The 22,141-nt window shown below is 48.7% G+C and overlaps 1 protein-coding gene across 12 annotated transcripts in view; it reads left to right on the top strand.

Annotated features, from left to right (window-relative positions):
• Positions 1–22,141, top strand: part of CAMK2G (calcium/calmodulin dependent protein kinase II gamma) — a 53,154-nt gene that overhangs the window by 20,610 nt on the left and 10,403 nt on the right. For 3 of the 12 annotated variants that reach the window (XM_033129918.1, XM_033129922.1, XM_033129916.1), the window contains exons 5-16: positions 227–292; positions 2,638–2,710; positions 2,864–2,966; positions 3,397–3,480; positions 3,922–4,016; positions 4,589–4,711; positions 7,945–8,028; positions 8,269–8,311; positions 10,872–10,934; positions 12,935–12,978; positions 19,484–19,516; positions 21,621–21,689. In XM_033129918.1, the coding sequence (XP_032985809.1) occupies positions 4,646–4,711; positions 7,945–8,028; positions 8,269–8,311; positions 10,872–10,934; positions 12,935–12,978; positions 19,484–19,516; positions 21,621–21,689 (402 nt within the window). In that variant the 5' untranslated portion in view covers positions 227–292; positions 2,638–2,710; positions 2,864–2,966; ... (1 more) ...; positions 3,922–4,016; positions 4,589–4,645. The remainder of the gene's footprint in view (positions 1–226; positions 293–2,637; positions 2,711–2,863; positions 2,967–3,396; positions 3,481–3,921; positions 4,017–4,588; positions 4,712–7,944; positions 8,029–8,268; positions 8,312–10,871; positions 10,935–12,934; positions 12,979–19,483; positions 19,517–21,620; positions 21,690–22,141) is intronic. The other 9 variants (XM_033129919.1, XM_033129925.1, XM_033129920.1 and 6 more) reach the window with 5 other exon arrangements.

Genomic DNA, 22,141 nt, shown 5'->3' with positions numbered 1-22,141 from the left:
AATCTGTAGGTTATAGAAACAGAAATGTGTGGGAGAAAAGGAGGGCCCACATTACTCCAAGGAGAAGCCTCACGTCACTGATGGATTGAGAGTGTTCTGGGCTCTCAGAGGAAATGCATGTCGAGTTGGAATTTCTTTAAAAGCTGTTCTGCAGTATGACCTGTTACCTGTTGGATGCTGGCTGACTGACCTGCCTCCTCTGACCGTCTTTGTCTGTTGGTTGCAGTGTTACCGGCGGAGAGCTGTTTGAAGACATCGTGGCCAGAGAATACTACAGTGAAGCTGACGCCAGGTGAGATGAGGGCCCTATGGTTCAAGTGTGAGTCCTGGGTACCTTAGGGGACAGGCATTGTCAGGCCTCTGAATAGTCTTTAGGGAAGATCAGAAAAGCTTGTCTGGACAAAGACCCTGTAGAGCTGGACTCAGGTTGCGTTCCGTGGGCAATATAAAAAAATTTAAAATTCAGCACTTCCTGGTCAGTTTTCTTGCAAAGCTCTTACAAGTCTTCCTTTACCTCGTCACCCCAGAAATCACCGTTTCTTGCGAGCATGCCCCGGGGCCCTCCCCACCCCCTTTCTTTCCTTTGACAAATTCTACGGTGTACAAGGCATCCTGGGGATGATCCAGAGATGGAGAAAACATGGTTTATGTCCCAAAGGAGTGTGAACGTCTGTCTTGACAGTCCTGCCAGGAACCTTCTCGGGAGATTTCAACCTTCATCACATTGTCTCTTGACCACTGTGACCAGCCCCGATGAGGGTCCTCAGGCCGCGAGACCATTCCTCTGCCACCACTCTCAGCCCCCCGCCCTCCATGGAAGGAAGCCCTGGCAGCTCCTTTACGTGACACAGCAGAATTCCTCCCACACCACAGCTCTGGGTTCTTGTTTGGCCAGCCTTCCCTGCCTCGGCTCCTCCCCTAGCCCCGACTTTTCTCTGAGGGTGATGTCCTTACAACCTGGTTTTGATCATCCTGCCTGTAGCTTATCTGGCATATGTGGCAGTTCTAGCTGCCTCTGGAGAGTGGGGGAGTGCAGCTTCGTCACAAATTTCTTAACTCTGAGAGGCCAGTGTTTGCTGATCAACTTCAGATGCTTCAGCCTCAGGAAAAATTCTCAAGTGGGGAGATGAATTCCAGTGCCAGCAGGGGAGGACCAGGCTGTGGGGCGGGAGGAGGCGGTGATAGCTCAGGGAGCCTGTCGGGGAGGAGGGAGAGCTGGGGGGGGTGACTGTACCAGTGGGCTTGGCCTGGCTCTCTGGGACACTTCTCACTTTTGCCATTTTTGGCCAGAAGGCTCTCCCTGCTAGCCTGGCTCTGTTCTAATTATACATTTCTGTGAAGACTCGCCTCTTCAGCTCAGTCTTAAAGTCTCTTTGGCCTACTCTTGGGCTGTGTCTTGTAGGGAGGTCTGAGCCTCTGCCTCCAGAAGCCTGGTAAGACCCTTTGGCTCTTGTGGAAGCCCCAGCATCAGATTTTAAGGAAGGAGTAATACGTCTAGATCACTGGCCCAGCACCCCCAGACACTGCAAGCCTCCTGCACATACATGGTGGTATCTGCTGGCTGAGGCTCCATTCTCTAGGCCAGGGTTCTTCAGCCTCAGCAGTACTGACATTTGGTGCCAGATCATTTTTGGTTGTGAGGCTCCTTCCTGTGCCCTGTCGAGGTTTGAAATCATCCCTGGCCTCTACCCACTAGATGCCAGTAGCACCCAACACCTCAGTTGTGACAACCAGAAATGTCTCCAGGCATTGCCAAATGTCCCTTGGGAAGCAAAATTGTCCCCCAGTTTTCACCGCTGCTCTAGACTGTCAGCACTCCCTGCCAAGAGTTTGACTGCACGTGGGGCAGGATGGTTTAGAAGGTGGAAAGCTTGATTCAAGAATCAGCATGAATGTGACTCTGTCTTAGTTTGTCTTTTTCTATGCAAAATCATTATCAGAAATGCTCCTCAGGTGCCTTGTTTGGGCCCCTCTTAAGTGCACTGTTTCTTAAAGGTGTCTGTGTAGTATTTTATCTCCCTTTCTAGGTGACAAGCCTCAGGGTAGGCACTGGGTCTTAGTCACCTTCCCAGCCTGTGAGATACTAAGCACAGTGCCGGTAAGCACTCAGTAGATGTTTAAAGAAACATGAGTGCACCCACCCAAAACAACTTCGCTTTAGATGGACTCTCCTTTCCTAATTTGCTACCACAAGCGTCTTCTTGAAGAACAAAATTGCTGTTGTGGAAAAGAGAAGAAAGGAAAGGATTGGATGGTTTCCTCTTCTCAGGAGTCTGGAGTATCCCGTCTCGTGGAAAGTCTGGAGTGTCCCGTCTCGTGGAAACAAACTGGTTGTGTTGGGCCTTTACAGTCTAAGGAGGCATGGTGGGCCCTAGTGGACCCTGTTCTCGTTTGTCCTCTGCCATTATCTAGCGGGAGACCGTCTACAAACCACTTAATCTGCCTGGGTCTCAGTTTCTTCTTTTGTAAGATAGGTTGCACTAGGTGATGTCTGAAGTCCGAGGTTCTAACTTGTCGTTCACTGATTATCTGTGAACCTGTGACCCAGAGTTATATCGTGCTTTAGTCCACAGCGTCTGGCTGTGGATAAGGTGGTTTAATCATGCACTAATATTTCTTTTTCTTCTGCTTTTGCAGCCACTGTATACATCAGATTCTGGAGAGCGTTAACCACATCCACCAGCATGACATCGTCCACAGGGACCTGAAGGTACTACTCTGGCTCCCCCTTTACGTCCGGTGTGTAAAGCATTGGCGCCACCTGCTGCCAGATGGTGGGACTGTGAGGGCCCACCCAAACTAGGCTCCCTCTGGGCAGAAGAAAGGTGGGTGCCTCACAAGGTTCTCTCTTTTCCTTACACAGCCTGAGAACCTACTGCTGGCGAGTAAATGCAAGGGTGCCGCAGTCAAACTGGCTGATTTTGGCCTAGCCATCGAAGTACAGGGAGAGCAGCAGGCTTGGTTTGGTAAGAGTGACCCTGTCTTCCTGGAATGCAGCCCCCGCCCTTCCTCCTCTTCCTGATCTGCCTTCCTCTTTCAGAACTAGAAGCCAGACCCTTAATGGTCCTGGTCTCCTGAGAGACTGGAGGAGAGGGAGGGTGCAGAGCTCCCCCTGGCCCTCTGTGACTCAATGCAGTGAGTCTAGCTGTTGTCAGCTCTGTATTCTTGCTGCCTCTGGGGAGGACTGGAAGTTCCTGGTAGGAACACGGACTTGCCCTCTGATTTAGATTCCGGGTACTGCAAGAAGCCGAGCCTGTCATCTCTTGCTGCCCATGTGCTAAGAGCTCATGTAGCAAAAGCATCAGGAGTGAGAAGGGACATGGGGGAAATTGCTGATATGGATTTAATGAGAGAGAAAGTGGGTTCAGTGTGCCTCTGCCCTCTCTTCTGCTACAGGTTTTGCTGGCACCCCAGGTTATTTGTCCCCTGAGGTCTTGAGAAAAGATCCCTATGGAAAACCTGTGGATATCTGGGCCTGCGGTAAGCCCATTCCACATTCTCAACTTTTCGGTGTTAGGGGCCCTTGACTTCAAGTAATGGCAAGAAAGAGGCATCGCCTGTTCCTTGCGGGTCCCACAAGTGTCTGGTATATGTGAAATCCCGGTTTGCTCTAGTGCCCCTGGGATGGCTGTTCCCATGACACCCTCCTCCCCAAAGTACTTTCTGAATTCTGCTGCATCCTCGAAGATCCGCCCACACCTTAGAGGATGGGTTGTGCCTAAAGAAACCCCTGATGTGGCTTGGTGTCATGGGGAGTGAAGCATAGCAGGAAGGGCTAGTGGCACAGCATTACTGGCTGGTCGCCACTTCTGTCTCTGACATGGCCCTTGACCTTTTGGGTGACTCTGAGCCCTGCATGGCTTTCTCGGTTCCTCAGCAAAGTAGGTGACTGACCCCAGTGACCTGTATTCTGTCTCGTAGGGGTCATCCTGTATATTCTCCTGGTGGGATACCCTCCCTTCTGGGATGAGGATCAACACAAGCTGTATCAGCAGATCAAGGCCGGAGCCTATGATGTAAGGACTGCTTTGTTCCCACCCTTTGGCTCTGTCCAAGGGAGGGGGGCGGGATACACGGAGGGTTATAGGGACTTTGAGGACCCAGGGATGGGCAGACAGGTCTCAATTCTTGCCACCCACTGTTCCAGGGAGCAACTTTTTTGCATAGCCATTCTTGGGAGCTATAAAATCAAGGAGCCTACTGAAACCCTTGGGCGTGGAGGTGTGGTGTGCTGCATAACATAGGGACAAGATGTCCGATGGCTCCCTCCACTGCTGTCGTAAGGTGGAGCCTTGGGGACACCACTGAGCCACTGCTTCCTCCTAGTAGAGAGACAGGGTTGAACTCAGAAGACGTTGGAGTCCCCTTCCTGCTCTGGTCTCATATTCTGGCATTTTCACCATGATTGCTCTGTCTTCCTGACCCAGTCTTTAAGTTGACACAGGTTCTGGGATAGCAGCTGTCTGCCAGGCAGCCTTAGGTAACACAGCATATCCCAATGACAGGAGTTGGGGTGATGACAGAGCCTACTTTTCAAGGTGTGGGGCTCACAAATTTCATATTTTTCCTCTCCCGTTCTGCTCCTTAGTTCCCATCACCAGAGTGGGACACAGTGACTCCTGAAGCCAAAAACTTGATCAACCAGATGCTGACCATAAACCCTGCAAAACGTATCACAGCTGACCAGGCTCTCAAGCATCCATGGGTCTGCGTAAGTGTCTTCACCCAAGATCGAGGAGATTGGGGTTTCAGCCCTCAATATGCCCTTAGTACCCTCCTTACCCTTCTTTAATGAGCAGAGAATAATTATTCTGGGCCCTGAGCAAGGACTCAGCAGAGAGGGAGGGGGATCAGGTGGGGCCCAGGGTCAGTAAATGTTACCAGGAGGGACTCAGGGAGGCAGATGGGGCTTGCTGGCCTCTACCTGTCTCATGCCCACTCATTGTCAGGTGTGATTTAGTTCTGATCTTGAACGAGGGCTTAGGTTGACCTTTGCAGACTCTAGGTAGTTGATGATAGAAAGTAGCTGGCAGAACTCAAAGTGGACTGCCCAGCTTAACGTGCACGTTCAGACCTCAACTCTCACACAGCTCTAATGGAACTGTGACCAAGACTCAACAAATAAACAGAGGGGTCTCTGAGCGATTAAAAAGAGCACCCTGAAGTTCAGTCATAAAGCTCACCCCAGGAGAGCCCTCTAGGTGATCAATGTGGGTCAACATACTCTGTTTTCATATACAGGTCTATCAAGCTGAAATACCTGTTTTCAAGCAAAGGAGAGGGTCCACTACAGTTAGGCCTCCATTGATTACCATTGATGCATTTATTTATTTGTCCTTTCCCATGTTTACCGAGTACCTCTTGGGTGCTGGAGATACAAAGATGAATGAGGCAGGTCCCTTTCCCCAAAGATCTCAGATTATCTGGAGAGAATAGGCACTCAGGCTACCATTCTATAATGTGACAAGTATGTAAAAGAATCTATTTAGTGTGCAGGTGCTCCCACTGTCCCTAGTGGGCAGTGGGATTGCTGAAGGCTGCATGGAAGTAGTGATCTCTGTCCTGGTTCTTGGCAGATGACTAGGAATTCCCCATGATGGTAACCTGCACACTTGGGCTAGGGTGAGAGGCCATGGGGAATTGTGGTGAGTTTAAGGGCTGTTAGTAGTTTGGTTGTAGGTGAAGATATGATTACAGGAATACAAGAGAATGAAGCCAAAAAGATTCCGTGACATAAAAGTTTCTGCCTAAGCAGTTGGATTTTACTCTGAAAGCACAGGGAACTATTTGAGAATTTGAAATAGGGAATGAAATTTGCAATTAAGAAAGATCACTTTAGAAGCTGTGTAACTAAGGAAGATGTCGTAATTGTCTAAGCAAAACCAGATGAGGGCTCAGCTAAGGGTGTTGCTAGGAGAATGGATGGTGTGGCAAGAAGTGGACAAATCTGAGATATTTGGGAGATAGATAGAATCAAAAGAATTTAGTGATCAATTGGATTTGGGGAGTGAAAGAGAGCATGGTATCTGTGGGAACTGCTGGTTTTGAGTTGGTAACTGAGTGGAGTGGAGCGTTATACCATTTACTGACCCAGAAGAAACCCTGAGGAGGAGCCAGTGTGTGAAAAAATATGATTTTAGTTTTGTACATACTGAATGTAATGTCTGGGGACCTCGTTCTAGAGATTAGAAAAGAAGTTAAAAATTAGAAATGCAGGTTGTAGTTCCTTTTGTATAGGCGGTGTTCAGGTTGTAGAAATCGATGAGATTGCTTCTGTGCTGATCAAATCTTACTGTGGTCTTATGTAAGAGAAGAAATGACCACTAAACACCAGCATTTCATGACAGGGCAAGTTAGAAGAGCCAGCAAAGGGGACTGAGAATGAGAGCTTGTGTTGTAGAAGAGAGCCTAAGAAATAGAAGGTCTTAGTAAGGGAGCGTCTGTAATCAAATGCTTGAGGTAGTCCATGATAAAGATGGAAACGAACCCACTGGCTCTGACCAGATATTGTTTTGTTATCTGGTCAAAAAAAAAGCCATTGTTTTGTTATTTTACAGATAGAGGTAGTGGAGTGAGAGAGACCACACAGCCTGTGTTTCAGTGAGGTGAACAGGGAATGGGGGTGAAAGGAGGTGGAAATGGCACTATTTAGAGAAGATGGATGGGTTAGGGGAGTTTTTCAATTTTTAAGAGTCTGTTTAAGGAGAAGCTTGACTATGAGATACAGACTGCAGAGAAGACTATGGTCCGGAGTGAGGGGTTAAAAATATTGGCTGATGAGGAAGCAAAGGTTTGGGTAGCAAATAGAACAAGGGCCTCTTGAGCCCAGGTCAAGGGATCCGCACTGGACATGACGGGTGATAACTGCTGAGACCCGGAATTAAGTTGCAGGCCAGTAGAAGTCAGCCTGAGGGTGGGAGTGCTGAAGTTTAAATTCTTTCTTGATGAGCTCTCGTTCTCTTTGTGGAGAAGTTTACACTCTGGAGGAGGAGGTGAAATAAGAGAAAAAGTTGGGAGAGTTGCTTTGGGAACCAGGAAAGGGAGTGGGCCCGGGATGAGGGGAAGGATTGCAGGGTGGCTCCGTGGGGTTGTGGGTACCAGGCTGCTTGTCGTAGGATTTGTTTTTCTGGCAGGCTGGCCAAGACAGCAATAGGAAAGGGAAGGGGTGAGCAACTTATAATGGGCACTCCAGAATTAGGGAAATACTATATTCCGGGGGTCATTGTGTAGGCCCTATCCTCCACCACCCTCTATACCTCAGTGGCCCCTGTGGACATCACTGTGAGATGATACTACGTAATAATTGATGTTTGTATTGATGACTCTGAGTCATCCAGGAGATGTATAGCATGTCTAGTGGCCTCTGTTTAAGGAGGAAGGTAGTTAGTAGTCATACAGTGAACAAAAATTTCCGTCCAAAATGATGATGAGAATTGATGGATCAAGGATCAAGGTAAAGATCCTAACTTCCCAGATCACAGCTTCATTTAGGACCTTTTGTGTGTGTGTGTGGGGGGGGGTGCGGGGGAGGGGTTGAGAGGAGCTCTTGGAAGGAATGAACATTCTCTGTAGAGAGCAGGAACCCTGTGCTCTCACTGGGTTCCAGAGTCTGGAACACAGTACGTGCTTAGTAATCAATGGCTGAAGGAGTGACTGCATGAGGACCCAACACAGTCCTTGTTTTCCAGGGAAGCTGAGAGTGCTCTCTCAGGCACCCTCCTCTAGCATCAGATATCATGGTGTTTTCACGTTCAGATTCTTGTCCTTACATAACTTTGAGTTTTGGGTAGTGTTATTATTCTAAAAGCATTTTCATATCTATGACCTCATTTTATATTCGGAGAAATTCTGTGGTGGCTGAGTACACAGCCATCGGTTCTGGGACTATGGTGAGGGCCAGAGGATCTGGCTGGGGGCTCACAGGCCTGTCTATCTGGCTTCTAGCAACGATCTACGGTGGCATCCATGATGCATCGTCAGGAGACTGTGGAGTGCTTGCGCAAGTTCAACGCCCGGAGAAAACTGAAGGTGAGTCTTGCCTTCCGGGCTGCCAGTGTCCTGAAATCATGCCTTTTGACAGTACACCCACTTCCCCATCATAAAAGGAAGCTCCCCTCCTGACTGCAGCTGAACTATGAAGGTTGTACATGTTGGGGGGGCCCCAGAGACCTGCCTTCATCAGGCTCTAGTCAGCAGCTGCCCTCTGCCTGAGACCTGGTGACACTTCTAGAGGCCGATTGAATTCACAGGTCCCTCTTCTTTCCCCAGGGTGCCATCCTCACGACCATGCTTGTCTCCCGGAACTTTTCAGGTATGTTTTCCCAGCCATGCACTTTAATTGTACCGAGGTGAGTGGGTCAGAACAGGGGGTTGCCATACCACGCCCTCCCAGCGCTGGGTGTCTCGGCAACACGTTGACCAAGATGATAAGGATCCTGTTTTGAGGGGCTGCTGTGGCTAGTTCCTGTAACCTGAGATTCTGGGGGGGCTTCACTTGGGTTCGAATTTATGAGCTCTGTTTCCTAGGACCTCCCAAGGAATAGCCTGCCCAACCTCCCATTTACCTGGTCCCTGGGGATTCTTATTTAATTGTCTGAAGATCTCTCAACACTTTAAGATTTTAGCCCATCTCTGGGGTGTTGGAGGATGTGCTGGGAAAAAGAAAGAGATGAAGTGTAGAGAATTTTCTGTCACCACCAGTAATTTGCACAGTGAGGTGATCTCTACTTCACTGTGTCCAAGTAGAGATGACTAATAGAAATTATTCCAGACGTTTAAACGTTTTACAGTGACTGTGCTTAAAATATTCTCCGTGATACTAGCTATAAAAGTGAAAAACTAGAGACTAGCAGAATGGAGGGAAAGGAACTTGCTTCAATTTGCATGAGCCTTTGGGAAAGTTGGGACCAATAATTTGTAAATCACACTTGATATTTCTTTTTAAGATGCAAGACATTCCACCTCCTCCCCACACCCCTCAGCCCCATCCTCTCCTCCATTGTTTGCCCTCGGTTGGGAAGCACAGTGGCTTTTTTAGGAAAAAAAGATTAATGTCAGGACTTAACTGAAGACAGAAGGGCTCTTCTTGGCTTGCCTTTTCTCCTGGTTTCCCCCACCCCCCACCCCGCCTGAGCCCTAGCGCCACTGTTTTGGTTCAAGACCTCCCTTCTCATTCTCATAACAGTGTTTTCCTTCTGCACTGCCGTGGAGGCACACAGCTAGCAAGTGGTACAACCAAGGCAGCGTGGGTGGTGTGGGCAGCTCCCGTAGGCAGCCACTCTGGGCAGAGCTTGCTCCCTTGAGATTGCGTCCCAGTGGGCTTGTCTGTGTTGGTTCCAGGTAACCTAAAGCTCTGGCTCTAGGGGAGCCACAGGTGAAAAGACATGGGGCTTCATGAGCCCTAGCCCGAGCGAGAACCACGGAGCCCAGGATGGTCAAGATCGGAGAGTGAGCTGAGGGAGTGTCCCACCTCAGGCCATCCCCTTGACCCTGGTGTGGGGCTCATTCTTATGTTGTGGGTGCCCAGGAGGGGAAGTCTGTGGTCCTGGATTCACCTCCCACGATGGGAACAGAAGGGCGCACTTGGCTGCTTTCAGCAGGAATGGAGCTGTGGTCCCCCATCGTGCGTCTTGTCTTCTAATTACTTGCAGCTTCTACTTTCTTGGTTTAAGAGCCTTTCTTTAGGACACTCAAGGGCATTTCTGTGCTGACCCTAGAAGGGTTGATCTCAGGAAGAAATGTGAAGACAGGCTGCTAGGAAATCAAAAGCATGTGCCCCATCCCCTGGCCTCAGGCCTTGCAGCAACCTTGCCCCGTCCATTTCAGAAAATTGGTGTCCTGGTTTAAGGAAATCGGTCTCTCTGTTAAGACAAAGCACCTTCACTAATCCCTAAAGAACCTCCTGTCCTTGCTTCCCAGACCTCATCTGGCTTTTATGCTCACTTTTCCCTGGGTCAGAGGAGACAAAAAAAAAAAAAAAAAAATGCTGCAGGCATTCCAGGATGACCTGTATAATCAACAAGGAAGGTCACCTCTGTTTCTTTAGAACAAGCTAGGCTGTTTTCTGAGTTCTTCCTGATAGGGGTGTAGCTTAGCCCTGGACTCTAGCAGGTTGGCTAATGGTGAAATCAGAGCTTCTAGAATGTACTGCTTCAGCAGCCTTTGTTTTCTTTATGGGGCCTTGTTTCTTAGGCATCTTTCCCCTTGGAACACCGTAATGTACAGGCTGAGAAAAGCCGCCTCTCCTGGCTCCCTGCCTTGAAGAGGGAAAGCAGCCTGTGTCTCTGAGGAGCTGGGGAACATGGAGCATCAGTGAACTTAGCTGCACACGGGCCATGGACCCTCCCTGGGCCCTGAGTGCCAGTCTCTCTACTGTTTGGAATGTGGCCCGAGGAAAGGGCTGCCCTCTGCCCTGAGCTGTCTGAAAATGGCCTCATTTAGGTCCCCTAGGGAGGAAGGTCTGAAAGTGGGGCTCAGTTTCCTCATAGCCTTACACGAGGGCTGGGCTACCTCAGAAAGGACACTGCCTCTCACCAAGTCAGGCTTTTCTCTGTAGACCCTCACCTGAGGTGGTCCCAGGACAGGTGCTGAAGCCATTATTTCTCTGAAGGAGAGCTGTGGTATTCCCTATGCCCTGTCTGACCTCGGTCCTCTCAGGTCCCCAGACTGCTGCAGGGCTGGCTGCACCTGCTCCTCAGCCTGTCCCCAGCACCTTCGCTCCCCCAGCTCGGCTGGCTTGGCCACGCCGCCTGGACCCTGCTGTGCGTGGGCGGCCAGCGGGTTCCTGTGCCTCGCGCTGGGGCATGCTCGCTGCTGACTGGCCACCGTGGCTTTGCGGCAGCTCTGTGCACTGAGAGATTGTATCCCCTCAGTTGGCAGGCAGAGCTCCGCCCCCGCCTCGCCTGCCGCGAGCGCCGCCAGCCTGGCCGGGCAAGGTACGTGGCATGAGTCCTCCCCGACCGCCTGCCTCGGCTCCCTGCCACCCCACCAGGAGGGCCAGCATGCCAGGCCCACTCACCAGGGAGGCGAGTCCCATGCTTGCGGGCTGAGATGGGCATGCCGGATGGACCACCTAACTTGGCATCTGCGAGCGCATTGGTGTTACGGAGCCCCCTAACCAGCCATGCATGCTGGGCGCTTGCCAACTCTCAGGAGGCAATAGCCTGGGGACATGGAGCTGGGCAGCAGGAGGTTTTCCTCCAGACAGCCCAAGAGCCTGGCCTGCCTATGAGGGCTGTGGCCAAAGGTGGGGCCCAGAGACAGCCCTGGGTGTGCTAGGACTAGGCTTCAACAGCACTGTTGGAAACTCCACAGGAAGGGGCACAGGAAGCCATGCCCCTCAAAATTGTGAAGTCTGGTATTCTAAGCCTTCAGTTCTGAAAGGCTATAGAGTACAGAAGCTGTGGAGACAGAGTCCCTGGGTTTGGATCCTAGCCCTGCCACAACCTGAGCAAATCACATCAGCTCTCCCGGCCTTAGTTTTCTCATCTCTCCAGGAGGGGCTAATAAATAACATGGCTATGATTAAGGTCATGTATGTCGAAGGCTCTCAACCCTGCCTGTACAAGGCAGCTTGTAAAAAATCCTGATGCCAGCACCCCACCGAACAAAATCAGAATCCGTAAGGCATGGAAAAGGCATAAGCCAAGTGATTTCCAATGGGCAGTCGGAGTTGAGAACTCTGATGTATGTAAAGCACTTAACACAGTAGGTAGTCAGGCATAGTAGTAAATACATTTTAAAAAATAACTTTCAAATAACCCCAGCATGACTAGAGATAGACCCAAAGGCCATTTTGGAGGGTCAGAATTTTTGTGATGGAAGGACCCCTATTCTCACTGTAGAGAGATGGGACCCAGTTTGGGTCCAAATGACCACCTGAAGGTGAGGATGGCAGCAACAGTAGTGACAGCAGTTAACACTGAGTACTTGCTATGTGCCAAGCACTCTGCTTAGTGCTTTTCATGCATGGTCCCATTGGATCCCCATCTGTCCCCATCCGCACTGTCCTGTGACCTAGGCCCTGTTTTGTCCCATTTTAAAGATAAGGAAACAGGTTCAGGGAGGTTAAGTAACTCACTCAAGGTCACACAGCTAGCAAGTGGTACAAGCAAGATGCAAACCCAGTGAAGTCCAATAGATCAGACAGTAGGGCTGATTTCGCCTCCCAGACTCTTCATCTACTGTCTGCTACCTGTGGCCTTTATGGCCAGCAAGCATCACCAGCCTTCCTGCACAGAGCTCATCAGCCGTGACCATCACCTTGTGCTGGCTAGAACCTGTTTAATAACTTGTAATTTTGCCCAGTCTTTCTGCTCAGTGGGTCCAGAGTGGACTGAGGAAAGGGTGGCAGATAGGACCCAGTAAACCTGTTGAGGACCTGCCCAGTCAAGGCTTCAACCCGCTGGCAAAACCCTCCTGTAGGTGGTCCTGGTTTCTGTGTCTGTGCCTGTCTGTCCTCACGTCTGGTCTCCTTCGTGAACTGTGACACTTGTTTCTTGAGAACACTCAGGAGATGTCTTGCATCCTTCCAGCTTGGCTGTCCTGAGAATCTCCTTCTAGGGGCGGAGCCCTCACCTTTCACCCTGGCACTTTGCTTCCAGGCCTGGGTGGAAGCTGTCGAAGGCAGAGTTCCCAATGCCCCAAGCAGCTCCAGTACTGAACGTGGTTTCTCCTCCTAAGCAGTGTGTCTCTGTTTCTGCTGAGCCCTCTTCCACAGCAGAGGAGGTCCTGAGCTACCACCCTGAGGGTCTGACGCTGCTTGAGATGTCCTTCATGCTTTCGGGCTACCAGGAAGGGCTTTGCTTCCAGGGATTTCAGGAGACTCCTGGCCCCCTTTTCAGACACAGCAGTCTCTTGCGGATCCAGCTGCCAGACTTCAGGTTGGGGAAAGGGTACAATGCAGGAGACTTGATTTTCCTTTTTGTTTTCACAGCTGCCAAAAGCCTATTGAACAAGAAGTCAGACGGTGGCGTCAAGGTAGGTGTCTCCACCCCTTTAGCCTGAGAATAGCCTCTCCTAAGAGTCACTATGGAAATTGTTGGCATCTTGTTCCCCCTTTCCCCAGGAACCTTCCTATCCTTGCTTTTCTGCTTTAAACCAGAAACCTTTGTGCTTAGAACAGCAGGTTCCACTGGCCTGAGAGGGCAGGAGGGAGATGTGTTTCTCCTGACCCTAACTTGATTGGAAAGACTCAGGGGAAGTGATCCAAATTATGGTTTACTAGAGCTGAATCCTGAACTTGACTTCCAGACAGATGCTTCATTTCCAGGACTTGACTCTCTGTGTCTTTTAATCATTTGGTTAATCTTTGTTGTTTTTTTAAAATTTTTTCTTTTTAAAGCACAAACCCTTTTTAACAAATGAAAGCAAAGTTTGCCTGGTTGACTCAGGGTATGGGGCTTGGTACCTGAAGCCACTACTATCCTTTTGGTCTTTCCTTATCTCCAAGGTGCTTCCAGAACCCAGCTCAGATACCATGAAGTGAAAGTATCTTAAACTTTCACGGGGCATAGGCTCGTTAGAAACAGGTGAGGGACATGGTGTATCTCGTAGTTCGTTCCCATTTGATGAGGGGGCTTTACTTGTGGGATCAAGACAAGAGAAGGCAACAGTGTCCTACAGGGACCAGCAGGAAGCCCTAGTGGGACTGGCTGATTGGCCAAGGTGGAGGAAAGGAGGCTGGAGGTCCTCACAGGGCTCAAATAGCCCTCTATAGCTGCTTTGGGGACAGAAAGGCTCCTGGAGCTGTGGTATTGAAAAGGAGTTCATGCTATCTTGAAGCCTCCCAACTTACACTGTATAGAATTTCAAATCGTGAAGGTACCCAAACCTTTAAATTCAAACAAAAGTTTAAATTGGGCATTTCCCCAGGATCTTAATGTCCCCAGCTGAGATCCACACGTGTGTGCCATTTCCTTTTCCCCAACCCTCCTCTTTCTGTCATTCTCTGCATGCCTGCTTCTATGTATTTGTGCCCCCAGGAGGGGAGCTTGGGCTCCGCACACACCTGCTAACATGGAGCTGGGGTTGGCCGGCATCCCCCGCTAGTTATAGGAACATGAGCTAGATGGGTGGAGCCAACTTAGGAAAAGGTGGCAGGTTTAGCTGGAGAGAGATTTTTCATATTTCTACCGGGGAAGACGCTAGAGTCAATCGATCTTTACAAAATATTTAATATGTACTTATCAGGCCCGGTGCGGCACTTAGTTCTAGGGTCACACCAGAGATAGAAGAGGTGATGCAATATTTGTCTACCTTTAGGAAGTTGCAAGTTTAGTTGAAGAGGAAAATGGACACACCCGGAATCAGCTAAGCACTGAATGGTGTATGGTACTGGACCCTACATGGGATGGTTCAGTCCAAGAAGCTTCTGGGAAAAAGCTTATTGGAGAAAGCTGAAAGGATGTAGGGAGACTGGAACAAGTCAGTGATTGGAATGGGGATTGAGGGTGAGGAGACGGGAGGGAGACTCGCCCTTTGTTTTTTTACTTTGCACACAAGTATTTTCTTTACAATGAGAATGTATTCTATAACGTAAAAACAACACAAAAATATTTTTATGGGTTCTGTTATACATATTGATGTTTTCTGCCCCACTGGAACATGGGGTGTGTGGTAGAGGAATGTCAAAAATGCAAGTGGATTTGTCTGGTTGGGCAGAGGAGTTGGAGGTTTGTATGTCAGACCATGGGAAGCCGCTGTAGGCCACTGAGCAGGGAAGCTATGGTAAGACCAATGTTTTTGAAAGATTTGGCTAACGGTGTAAGAGTGAATAGAAAAGGGTAGGTATCAATAGAAAAGGAGGTATCAGTTAGGATTTGTTGTAATCTGGGTGTAGGGTGAAGAAAAGGTGGTTAGAAACAGAAAGGGTTAATGTTCAAAGTACTTAACCATCAGCAGAGCATAGGCACCAACCAATCAGAATAGGTGCCGCCCATGGGTAATTGGTCCAGCTGTTTCCATGAATGCTGGGCTCTGATTACACATTAGCTCTGATTAGAGGTTTGCCAAAGGAAGTTCACACTGGATGTGGGGGATTAAAAAAGGGTCCATCGAAGATAATGTCAAAGTTTCTTGAATGTCAAAAGAATTAGTGGTGCCTCTGCTAGAAATGGGAGTAGTTGTGAAGGAATGCCCAGTGTGGTGGGAAGAGAAGCTTGGTTTTGACCACACTGAGACTGAGAGGAAGGTGGAGATCTGCATGGAGAGGTTTCTAAAGGTGTAGCCCAGGGAGGAGGTCGCACTGGACTGCAAATGAGCACTCTCCTGAGTGAATCACATGAGTCCACTCACTCAGCCAATTCTGTGCCCCAGGAGCTGCGACGGCAGTGACATAATCCACCCTTTTAAGTGTTCACAGTGGGAGAGAGACAGGGAAACCGCCAGTTCTGGTACAGTCTAGTAAGATTCATGAGGGCCCTGTGCTCAGGGCAGGTGCTGGGGATGCAGAGAGACGAGCATCTGAGCCAGAACAGATTTTCCTGAAGGAGATGGCCCATGAACTGAGTTTGAAGGGTTGGTTGGATTTTGCCAGGTTAAGGAGGGGGAGAGGAGGAGGAAAGCTAGTCAATGCAGCGAGAATAGCACATGTGAAGATACACAGGTTTGAAACAGCATGATGATGGTGGAAACTTCAGTGGCTTCTGTGTGGCTAAAGCAAAGAGCGATTGCACAAAATAGGACCTGAAATAAAGCAGTGATAACTGAGACGGTAGTAAGAGGATGAATAAAGGAGCCATTAAGGAACGTGTTTGTAACAGAACTTTCTAGATGCTGGCCTCAAGGAGGAGTGTCAGGGGCAGCCATGTGCCGCCATATATCATCCAATTAGCCTAAGGAGCTAATTAAAAATGTACAGATTCCAGGGTCCAACCTGGAATTCAGATTTAGGAAGCCTTGGGTGAGAGGCAGAATGTGAATTTTTAATAATACTCCCCTCCCCCCATGTGAATCCAGAGCACATGAAGGGTTAATAGTTCAGCAAAGGCAAAATTGGGGGGTTATTTGTTATTAAGGGGCTGGAAAAGAAGAGGAAATCAGCAAAGGAAATGTAAAAGGAACAAAGAGGTGGGGGAAGAAGAACAGAGGTATGCAACAATACTGGAACCTCCAGGAATGCTAAGAAAGATGAGGGCTAGGCAAACAGTGATTAGATAAATTGCTTTAAATAAAAGCATATGTGGGGAACCTAGCCTAGTGTCTGACTGATATGTGCTCAGTAAATGAGTTTGATTCTTAAGAAAAAGACTTGGACTGTCGTGGTGGGACCAGAGGGTAAATGCATGTGTTGAAAAAGAGAATGACCAGCCAACATCAAAAGGCCAATAACAGACAGGTTGGGGGAAATATTCACAGCAGGTGTGATGGGAGGAGTTAATATTATTTTTATACCAAAGAGCTTTTCTCTCATAAATAAGAATCCCCGCCTAAAACTCAGTAGATGATGGTCAAAGAAGATGAACTGAGACTCTGTCTGAAAAAGAGAACGTAAAACTGGTTCACAAATGTGGATGTTTAGCCCCACTTGTATCAGAGAAATACAAGTTTAAACAAAGTGCCATTTTTGACTCTTAAGTTCATGATTAAAGTGCAAATCAGAATGATTTTGTAAAACGGCCTGTGTGTCAAAAGCTATAAAAATATGTTCCTACCTTTTTTATCCTTTAATTCTACTTCTGGGAATTTATCCTAGATTAATAGTTCAAAATATAGAAAAACTGAAAACAAAAAGATGTTCAACATGACATTATTTATAACTGAAAAGATTGGAGACAATCTCAAAAGCCAATAAGATAATTACTAAATAATTATTAGTGATTATTAGACCATTGCAAAGTTATTCATTGTCATGTTATATGATGACGGAAATGTTTTCTGTTAAGTGGAAAAAGTGGGATATAAAGTGGTACATAATACACTACATATATCATTTGAATATTGTTTTAAGAAAGCAACGTGTTTGTAGATTATATATAGGATTATGAGTGTTTTTTCCCCCTCTTTTCTGTTTCCAAATTGCTTGTAATGTGGCTACAGTCCTTTTATAATCAGAAACAAGTATGTAACAGTGACACGGTAGGATGAAAATGCTGAGAAAGGGATGAAAGCAGGACGTATGGGGTTTGACTTTTTGGGGTCCTCTTAAAAGTTGGGGTGATACTCTGAGGGAGGCCTGTAAAGTGTCTCCGCAGATCCTGAGCTGTTGTCAGCATCTTGGATCTTTCTTTTCGACCCCACCTTCCTTTCCCAGCTCCCACTTAGGCCCTTGGGGTGGTTTCCAGCTCACTGTCCAGCAGCTTTCACAAGATGCTCAAATATTAGCATTGATTGGAGCTCTTAAATTTGGGGACTTCAGGTTCTGGTTAGGTTTCTTTGAATGTGGATTCCAGTGACTCAGGGTCTATGGAAGAGCGAGAGCCACTTGTGAGGACAACACTTGAGGGGCCACAAACTCTCAGATCCCGAGAGGTCCCTCGTTGAGGACAACTTGTGCATTCTGCTAGTCCCAGGCCAGAAGGACCACCCAATATTTAAAATAAGAAGGAAGGAAAGAAAGAAAGGATACAATTATTTTCTTAGTACTGTTTGAATATTTGTTTAAGTATGGAAAGGAGCTTGAGTTCTTTTCTGGCTTAAATTTTAAACAAATATTAATATTTAATTTTTAAATATAAGTGAGATGTGGTTCTTTAGAAATGATCTGATATTTAAACGGTGCTGCAGTGTGCTGCTTGAGAAAGAGCCCGGCTGTGCATGGCGGAGAGCAAAACCCCTGGAAGGATAGAGAGAGGAACTGGAAGAAGTCTACTCATCTGGTAGAAGCTAACCCTTGAGTAGAAAAGGATTATCTTGGGTTTTCATGCAGGACAGTTTAGGGAAAAGAGCCGACGAGGAAAAAGTTGAGAACTTACTCCTCATTAGGTGAGGCAGACAGCTGAAAGTGCTGCCTAAAGCAGGGTTCCCGGTAAAAGCGACCTGCAGTGGTCTTGGAGGACAAGCCACTGAAAATCACAAGAACCAAGACTGGGCCTGGTCTGTGCCCCTGCAGAGTTCACTGATCTGATTCTGGGCAAGTTAGAAACCTGTGCTCTGCTTTTGCCTAGGGAAAAACCAATCAGCAAACCTAGTTCAGCTCAGCAAAGGCTTGTTGATTGTATGCTAATCTTAAGGCTAAGCACCGTGGAGATTACAAAGATAAATAAGATAATGGACCTTCCTTCAAAGTGTTAACACTCTAGCTGGATAAAGGGATAGATAAGTGTGTATAGGAATGGAAGGCAACTCTCTCTTTTTGAGGGATTATTTTGGGAGTAAAATCTCATCCTATATTTGAGCATATAGGAAAGGCTAATGAAAAAGAGTCCAAATTATATTTAGGCTTTCTTTTTCTTTAGGTCTAAATTGTGGACTATTCTTTTAAATACTTATGGTGGTCCCTTTCTTTTGAATTACATTTCCGAAAATGTCTTCTAAAATAGAGTGTCACCCCCTTGAGTGCAGGAATGTTTATCTGACACGTTCACTGTACCTGGAACAGCCCTCAGTGGGAACTTGTTGGATATTGTTCAATGGATATGCAAGTCAAACAGCAGACAGACATGGTCCAAGGGGACGTCTGTCTCCCAGCGAGCTAATTAGAAAATTCTTAATTACCTTTCACCTTTCAGACAGTCTTCTGAGATGTGTTTTCAGTGTTCCATGTGGCCTTTATTTTTATGCTCGTTTCACACCAGAACGTAAAGTCCATGAGCATCTGGTGAAGGCCAAGGAACCACTGCTTTCAGCATTCCCTGTAGTTTACATCTCTGTGTCTTTGTGATCACTGCCTTTTGAATCACCAGCATTTCCCGCGGATTGCAGAATGCAGTCAAACACTGAAATCTTACACATGAGCATGGCCATAGCGACAAAGAAAGGGATGCCAAAATTAATTAATAACTGTCAGATGATTTTCAACATCTTTATCTGAATAGCAATGTAGGGGAGCAGCGAAAAAGTCTAGGTTCAAAAGCTAAATGTTATTATTCTGAGGATGGCCTAGAGTAGCTTTTGCTATGTACCTGGTAGCTGCTCACCCAAATTTCAGGCAGATTTAGTAATGAGAGAAAATTATTAACCTTAAAGGCGAGCTGGCCTTTTAAACCCAAACTTATAAGTAAATTTGCAGTAAAATGGTACTTACCCTCGAAGACTTGTAACTCAACCTCCTCAAGAAGCTTTCTCTGAGCAAGGCCAAGACATCTCAGGGTATACTAAATATGTGTTTGTGAACCTGACAGCAAGGAATTCTTCCTCTCCCAGGGTCTGCCTGGACGTCTAGGTGCTGTTTTCACCCTTTTGGGTGCTGGACTCCAGGTCTCCTTCTTCTGCTCTTTTCTCCTGAGGCAGAGCCCACGCTGGTGCACTAACCTGCAGTGTCTCTGTGCTTCTCTTCTTACCTCTTCTTTCCCCTTCTCTTTCCCTTTTGCTGTGGTGTGTCCAGAAAAGGAAGTCGAGTTCCAGCGTGCACCTAATGGTGAGCCTTGCCTGCCCACCCATCCGCCCACTCCATGCTGCCTGTGCCCGCCTGCCAGCCACGCAAACCCATTCTGCCATGTGCGTGTGCTTCACTCATCCTCACTGCATGTCTGTGCTGGGTGGGCAGGTGTGGCCTATCCTGCCAGGCGGGGGCCATTGTCCAAGGTCTCCTAGTGGCCTAAAAAGTGGGCATTGGAATGTGTGGTATGGCACCCCCTGCTGCAGGGCTCGGACTGCCTCTAGCAGCCCAGGGCAGGAAGTGAAACGGGCAGGGATTTGGAGCCAGGTGGCTAGCACAAGGAGAGACCCTCACTGTCGCTCAGGAGGAGAGCCCTGCTCACCGGGCAAAAAAAGCCACGTCCCACAGACTGGCAGCCACTGGACATCTGTGGGGTGGGCAGAAGAGCTGGTTGTAGGCTCACGGCTCTGAGTCTCACTCTCCTGGCCTTGTCCCCTGTGCCAGTGCACATTAGCAGGCTGTGCCCAATGTGTCATCCTTCCCACCCAGCCCTCAGGGAACAGCTGAAAGACAACAGAGAATGCATCTTCTTGCTCATGGGACACAGGGCACCAAGAGGAACATGACAGCCTGAATCATTCTGAAATCATCCATTAAAATGGATGCCACCCTGGGTGACATCGCAGCCCTCTACAGATATGGCAGGGTTTACGACACCCTGCAGTCCTTGCACGTGTCAGGCTCTTTGTCTCAGCTGGGCTTTGCAGGCAAGACAAACATGCAATTAGTCCCGAATAGGAGGTCCATGTCAGCGGCTGAGCTAGATGGGCTCTACTCTTTCCTGGTGGGAATGGAAGAGAGCAGAGCTCACAGTAGTTTAGACCCACATCCTGACTACTCCTGGGACCCCTCTTCTCCAGCCTGCAGAATTCAATGGAGTCTTATAGCACTTGGTTCCTAGCTTGAAGTTCCATGCCTAGCCCTGGGTTTGGGGACGTCTCAGCCATTGACGGTAAGTTAGGCATGGATGGGTTCAGGTCTGGTCCAAGGGGCCGTAAAGGAGGTCTCCCCAGGCTAGAAGGAGAGGATAGTCTGGTAGCTTCTCATATGTGATCTCATTTGTGCCCTGTGCAGAGATGGTAACCACGTGTTTGTCTCTATACCTGTTAAAGAACTTGCAAGCATCAGACTGCTTCTCAGTGGCCACCACCTCCACTGGGACTCCCAGTGAGACTGAGTGCATTGATTAGGGGACTGTAAGAGGCAGAGAGCATGGATACGACTCCCTGCCCTAGAGATAGACCCCCTCCCTTCCTTGCCGTCCTCCCCGCACCCACCCTTGCTGTGCCATTCAGTGTAACATTTGGAAACACAAGGAGACATCCTGGTGGTCTCTGCTGTTAGGAACGTTAGCCTGTTTGGCAGCCTGCTCTTTCCTGGGGCTAGGTTCTGGGACTGCAGCCATAGCCCCCACCTGGATTCACCTGCCCCACCTTAGAACTCGGCCATTGCGCCCAGCTAACCAAGTCCAAGAGTTATGAGGCAGGAAGGCCAACAGCAAAGCCCTATTTCTGCTCCCTGGGGTCAGTAGATGCATTTTGTATCCATTTCCATCCCTTTCCTCTCTGGACACCATCTCCTAGGCCAGGTTTTCTTTCTCTTCTTTTCCTCTTCTTTTCCGATTAGACTTCAAGCTGGTGTTTTAGGGGGAAAGAAATGCAGGTGGCAAGTTGAAAGGGCAGCAGGAGACTGCCCCAAGACAGAGGACCCAGAGTTTCTGAATATTCTGCTTTCTTTAAAACCACCCTCCTTTTCCTTTGTAAAGTGAGAAGATCCTGCATTTCTTTGGGTGAAGATGATCCGGCATCTGGCATAAGCAGAGATTTCTGGAGAGATGCTTTAAAACAAATCTTTGGGCCGGTCCCACCTTGAGGATGCCTCCAGAGCTAGGTCTCTGGACCCCTCCAAATACTCCCCTCCTCCGATCATCTCTCCAATCATTGCTCCCATGTGCATAGTGTTATGGAGGCTACCTCAGGCCCAGCTCTTCCGGGCCAGGCCGGGGGCAAGGGAGGTCTGGGAGTCGAACCTGAGCTGCTTTGGTGACTCTAGAGGAACTAAACCATCTGTTTTCTTGTCTCAGCCACAGAGCAACAACAAAAACAGTCTCGTAAGCCCAGCCCAAGAGCCCGCGCCCTTGCAGACGGCCATGGTACCTCCTGACTACAGCTTCTCTGCCCCTGCCCCTGGCTGCCTCCCGCTCCCTCCTGCTTCCTCTTCTTGCCCTCCCTCCCAGGTCTCCTTGGCCCTTTTCCTTTCTCGATCCCTGTAGAGCAGGCTGCTGTGTGTACTGCCCGTAGACCCTTTTCCACTCATTGTCCCGCCTGACCATGCTCTCTCCTGCACGGCAGAGTGCTGCTCCTGCTCCTTTCGCTGTTGGGGGGAGGAGTTCAGGGCTCTCAGCTCCACCTCCCAGCCCCAGGCTGGGCCCCCTGTGGGTCTGCTGTGGGGGCCGGGAAGGTGAGTTGCTAGTAGAAGGAGAGGGTAGGAGCTTTCTTGGAACCTGTCCATCCGTTCTTAGAGGCCTTGTGAAATCTGCCTCAGCCTTTCCTTTGCAAAGCCATGAACAAGAAGAAGGGCTGGGATTCCCGCCCCCCACCCCCA

Source organism: Rhinolophus ferrumequinum, chromosome 16 (genome assembly GCF_004115265.2).
Source record: "Rhinolophus ferrumequinum isolate MPI-CBG mRhiFer1 chromosome 16, mRhiFer1_v1.p, whole genome shotgun sequence".
Lineage (NCBI taxonomy): Eukaryota > Metazoa > Chordata > Mammalia > Chiroptera > Rhinolophidae > Rhinolophus > Rhinolophus ferrumequinum.
Note: the sequence above shows the minus strand (reverse complement) of the source record. Positions and strands in the feature narration are given on the sequence as shown.